Consider the following 6,054-nt stretch of genomic DNA (forward strand, 5'->3'; position numbering starts at 1 on the left):
TCACCAATCACTCTAGGGTTTCTCTCAAGGAACGAAGACTTTGATGGGGAGGGGCCAAGGAGGCTATAAGTGCCTTTAAATAGGTCCCAACCCCCGGAAATTAGGGTTTCTCTGCCCAGCACCTACTCGGCGAGTCCCTCCTCTGACTCGTCGAGTTCACTCATTAACCCACGTGAGAAACCCGACTCGACTCGGCGAGTTGGACCCTCAACTCGTCGAGTCTTTCCTTAAATCACAAGATTAACTTACACAATAATAACCCTGAAAATCCGGATGTTACAAAAGAGAATTATAATTACGGATATCATTTAGTAAACATACAATTATGGAAATCATTTAATATCTATCTTTATTTAATTAAATAATTATTTAATTTTACTAAATTCCTATTGGTGCATTCTAACACACAATAAATATAAGAAACTTATTAACCTACCCCTATATATATATATATATATATATATATATATATATATATATATATATATATATATATATGTAAGTTATTGAAGTTTGAGTGAATAAAATATATAAGGATGTATTTTGTAACATGCATCTAAGCTAAAGGAGCTAATATCAAAAAATATAAAAACAATTTGAAATCGCCAAAATAACAAATGTGATGGGATTGATTGTGATCATTGATTATACACGAATTTATTCGTGCGAATAGGAGCACCCAAGAAAATAGCTCCACCATATCAAGATTAATATTCTCGTGCCTTCTCTCTCTCTCTCTCTCACCAGTGAAAATGGCCGACTCTTTAGTTACTGTTGCTGCCGAGGCGATCCTGAAAAAGGTAGCATCCATAGCTGCCAACGAAATCGCCCTTGCTTGGGGTTACAAAGAGAAGTTGTACACACTTGAACGGACCTTGAAAATGATTCGTGCCAAGTTACAGGATGCCGAGAATCAGAAAGGTCAAAAACATAGTGTGATGGAGTGGCTGAAACAGCTAAAAGATGTGGTTGGTGAAGCTGATGATGTGGTGGATGAGGTTCACTACGAAATGTTGAGGCGTGAGGTGAAGAATCGACATCGGGTGGGAACAAAGGTACCCTCTCTCCCAAGCTTGAAAAAGCTTTTCTTTCGTAGTGAAATGGGTCATAAAATCAAAAACATTAACGAAAAGTTGTCTCAAATCAATAAACAAGCAAACGAGTTGGGACTACAAAATGAACAGCCTGGCCATGTTGTTCAATATCGTCCCTACCCGGAGACAGTTCCAAATTTAGGCGAATTCAGAATTTTTGGGAGGGAGGATGATGAGGAGCGCATCATACACCTTTTAACTGAATCAAGAAAAGAAGAAAAACTTACAATTGTTCCCATTGTGGGAATGGGCGGGATGGGAAAGACCACTCTAGCTAAGTCCGTATACAATAATCCAAAAATCCAGCAACATTTTGATGTGAAAGCTTGGTTGTGTGTGTCGGTTAAGGTTAACATCAACACACTTCTGGCAAAGATCTATGAATCTGTTGCAGGAGAGAAACCTAAGTCGGAAACAACGGCCAATTTAGTTCGAGATCTTGAAAAGAAGTTGGAAGCAAAAAGATATTTGCTAGTCCTGGATGATGTTTGGGATGAAGAGAGATTATATTGGGAAGATTTTAGGAGTGTTATGATAAATGTGACGTCACAAATTGGAAGTGGCATATTGGTCACTACCAGAAAACTTGACATTGGAACTAAGGCTATGATGATGGATTCTTGTCCTTTAAAAGGTCTTTCTGATGATGATTGTTGGAACATCTTCAAAGAGAGGGCGTTTCTAGCACGACAATCAGCACAACCTGAATTGGAGAAGATAGGGCGTGATATTGTCAAAAAGTGTCGTGGTTTGCCGTTGCTATTAAATGCAGTAGGGGGTATGTTGCAAAATTACAGTGACCCTGAGAAGTGGTTGGCCATCAAAAATAGCGATGTTTGGGATCTAGAAGATGAAAGGGAGAGAGTTCAAAAGAGTTTGGAACTGAGCATAGATAATCTGCCTAGACTATCTATCTCCAAGCAATGTTTTGCATATTGTTCCATCTTTGAGAAGGATACACACATACAAAGGGAAGAACTGGTCCAACTTTGGATGGCTTTAGGGTTGGTTCAAGGGGATAAGGAAAAAGACAAGGAGATGGAGGATGTGGGAAATGATATTTTTCAGATTTTGGTTAGCAATTCGTTGTTAGAAGATGTTAAAAGGGATAAGTATGGTCACATCACTCATTGTAGCATGCATGATCTGGTACATGATCTTTCATTATCACTTTCCAAACATGAAAGCTTATGTCTGGTGGATGCGACAAATGATGACATAGCATGTATCCCTCAGGTTAAACATCTCTCTTTTTACCAAGAACAGAATGAGGATGATGAATTCAAAGCCAAGGTTTTTGTGTTCATTGAAAGGAATACAGTGGCTAGAACTTTGCATACATTGTTCATCAAAGGTGAAGTTGAGAAGAAGTTATCATTTCAACGATTAAAGTGCATACGCATCCTAAAACTCAATGGTTATAAATTAGAGAAGTTAGACGATTCATTTGGAGAGTTGGTGCATCTCAGATATCTTGATTTGTCATCTACAAAGATCCGTGTACTTCCTAAATCTATTGGTAAACTATACCACTTGCAAACTCTGAAGTTGCCTTATGGTTTTGAGCAGTTTCCAGAAGCAATGAGAAATTTGATAAGCCTGCGGTATTTCAAGTGTGACCAAGACATTCCCGCTAATATCGTGGGACAATTGATTTCTCTTCGAAAGTTGCCTTCCTTCACAGTGCTTAGAAGAAAGGGACATGGTATTGAAGAGCTACGCCATTTGAATAACCTTAGTGGAAGCCTCTTTATTTCACATCTAGAGAACGTCAGTAGCAAAGAGATTGCTGTCAAGGCAGATTTATCTAGAAAGAAAAATTTATATGATATTCATTTCAAATGGAGTGAGGAAGATCAAAGCAGCAACAGAGTTGACAAGGATGTATTGGAAGGCTTGCAACCCCCACGTGATGTCAAAATATTGACAATTGAAAATTTTTCTAGTGATAATTTTCCGGATTGGGTAATGAAGATGGCAATCCATATCGAAAGGAAATGGACGCCCGTTGACAAGCTCATGAAGATCACATTATTTGGATGTCGCAACTGCCTCTCTCTTCCAACGCTTGAGCGCCTACCACATCTTTGGAATCTTGAGTTAGTAGGAATGGACAGCTTGACATGCTTAAGGAGTTCTGATGTTACTGGATCAACCAAACCTCTGTCTCCATCATTGAGTTCGCTCTGGTTATCAGGTATGAAAAGACTGGAAAAGTGGATAGAAGGAGCAACCAACAGCTCAAACATGATATCGCCTGTCCTCCAGAGCTTGGAGATTTTTCGTTGCCCAAAGATTATTCTCATAGATGAATGCCATCCCCATCCTCTTGTGTCCTTAAGGATATGGAACTGCACAGGTCTGGAGTACATTAGGAGCATACAAGGCCTTACATCTCTTGAATATTTACATATCGATAATTGCCCTAGTCTTTTAGGAATAGGCAATTTTTCTGGTGATAATTACCCGGAATCAGTAACGAAGATGGCAATCGATATCGAAGGGAAATGGACGCCCCTTGACAAGCTCCTGTCAATCAGATTAGATGGATGTAGGAGCTGCCTCTCTCTTTCGGCGCTTGAGCACCTACCACATCTTCGTGATCTTGTGTTGAAGAATATGCACAGCTTGACATGCTTAATGAATTCCAATATTACTGGATCAATGAAGCCTTTCTCTCCATCGTTGAGATCACTCACACTGGATGGTATGAACAGACTAGAAAAGTGGATAGATGGAGCAACCAACAGCTCAAAAATGATATCACCTGTTCTCGAGAAGTTGGTGATTGAGAATTGCCCAAAGATTATTCTCATAGATGAATGCCATCCCCATCCTCTTGTGTCCTTAACGATATGCAACTGCACAGGTCTGGAGTACATTAAGAGCATACAAGGCCTTACATCTCTTGAATATTTACGTATCGATAATTGCCCTAGTCTTTCGGTAATAGCCAATTTGCCCAAACAGTGTCACTCTTTAAAGACTTTGATAATTAAACATTGCCACAAACTGACTTCCTTGCCTCTAAAAATGTTTGACTGTTTTGCCTTCTTAAATGAGTTGACACTTGGTCCGTTCTCAAAGGGGCTCGATTCTTTCCCAAGTCTCCAAGGCATTGAGAAGTTAAGGGACCACCTTCACTACTTGGAACTAAGAGGCTGGGATCATTGGGAGTCAATGCCAGAAGAAATACAGCACCTCACTTCACTGACTTGGTTACAAATAATTGATTTCAGAATACAAGAACTGCCTATGTGGTTAACCAACATGTCATCTATCCGAAATTTGTGGTTCTATGAATGCAAGGGGCTAAATAAAGAAACGGTTAGACGGGGAGCACCATGGGAAGCAACTGATGTCAGATTAAATACCAAAGAGTGTTAATTAATTAGTTATTTGAGTGTGTTGGTGTATATATATGTTGTATCACTCATTCCTCCTCTGGGCTCTTGCTTAACAATAAACTCTCTTCTAACTTTCTCCTCCCTTGCGATCCAAATTGTATCGAAACATTTGTCTTGTTCAAGTATAAGAGACAAGTACAAAAGATGGGTAAATGTCCAAACATTTTATAAATTTGATACTTAAAACTTCATACTACCAAATTTCTTCTCGCTTATAGCTTACAGCTACCATTGACTTGTAATCGCAACTGATCGACCAATTTTGCAACTTTTAGCTGTGCTTAATATCCTTTCAGAATTCATCATTTATCTTATACATTGCATGATGGCTCTCTTCCATTGTAACTGATTTGTACTATATAATTTGTTGTTACCCTGTCATGCACTCCTAACAATGATTAAATGTCCATTTTATTTGTGTTATTAACTTGGAAAGATTTCTGCAAGTTAAGTTAATGCAGGTTTTACTTTTAGTAGTTGTATTGGTCATAAAGCTTATAATTAGCTAAAGTTCTAGGACTGGCTGTTAATCTGAAGTACCTGAGGGCTACAGAATCAGGGGCTACAGGGGCTGATCCTATCAAGTGCTAAAAGTTGGAGGTGGCTGAGGGTAACATAAGTTATTAAAAGTTGTTCCCTTATCAATCGAGAGTCATATTCTAAGTAGGGACTTTTGTTTGGATGGATCAGCTTGACCCAATCCAACCAACTGAATCCAATTGATTTCGGTTTTCAAGATGTGAATCCGAATAATAGAAATTAAATTCAAATCGAATCCGAACCAATTAAATTATAAATCGGTCGGATCGGATTTTACAATTCGGTTTTCAAGAGGCATGACATATACTTTCAATCAACACATAAAACTTCATATCATTTTAATAACAAGAAACAAATTGTGTTTGGCTAAAATCAAATCCAGATGATCCATGTTTTACTACTATGAAATCTACACAAGTTGTTCATCATGCAAGCAAAAACACTCAGATTCCAAAACATATATATACAAAAAAACCACTACAACCAACAACCAACAAGCAAACTGTAAACTTGAAGAAAAAATACAAAAATCTAGATGTGGTGATCCATACCAACACCAAGAATCAACTGTGCAAGATGAGTCAAATATGGTTCTGCTTGTGCCCTGCTGCTCAATATTGGCCTTAAACTCTCCAATTCACTACTAAACTCCCTCTCAAATTTCCTGCCAAAAATCACTCCACTCCATCACACATACTTACATACATACATACATATATAGTATATACATGCATACATAAATACATACATACATAGAAAGAAAAAGAAAATATGAGGTATAGATTTAAGATCTTACAGGACACATTCGATGACTGTAGACTCATCTGTGGGTGAATTTGGTTTTTTGGAAGATTTTCTTAGCTTCAAAACCTTTAAATTTTCCAAGGAAGATGAATGCAAATCATCAATGGAACTGTTTGAATCAGGAGCTTCAATGGAGCTCATTAGCCACTGAGTTGCAGCAGCATATTGAAGGCATACAAGTTTCAGTTTCTCAAATTTCTGCATTCACC

At 38.2% G+C, this 6,054-nt stretch overlaps 1 protein-coding gene across 1 annotated transcript; it reads left to right on the forward strand.

Annotated features, from left to right (window-relative positions):
• The first annotated feature begins 689 nt into the window (after window positions 1-689).
• LOC145030937 (putative disease resistance protein RGA3) lies at window positions 690-4,713 on the forward strand. Its single transcript, XM_078979384.1, has one exon. The coding sequence runs from the start codon at window positions 753-755 to the stop codon at window positions 4,479-4,481; it is 3,729 nt and encodes a 1,242-aa protein (XP_078835510.1). The 5' UTR covers window positions 690-752; the 3' UTR covers window positions 4,482-4,713.
• The last annotated feature ends 1,341 nt before the right edge of the window (window positions 4,714-6,054 follow it).

This window comes from Lactuca saligna, chromosome 2 (genome assembly GCF_052625555.1).
Source record: "Lactuca saligna cultivar CGN05327 chromosome 2, ASM5262555v1, whole genome shotgun sequence".
Taxonomy (NCBI): Eukaryota; Viridiplantae; Streptophyta; class Magnoliopsida; order Asterales; family Asteraceae; genus Lactuca; species Lactuca saligna.

Coding starts and splice junctions, on each gene's coding strand:
- LOC145030937 (XM_078979384.1), top strand. CDS start 753: ATGGCCGACTCTTTAGTTACTGTTGCTGCCGAGGCGATCCTGAAAAAG.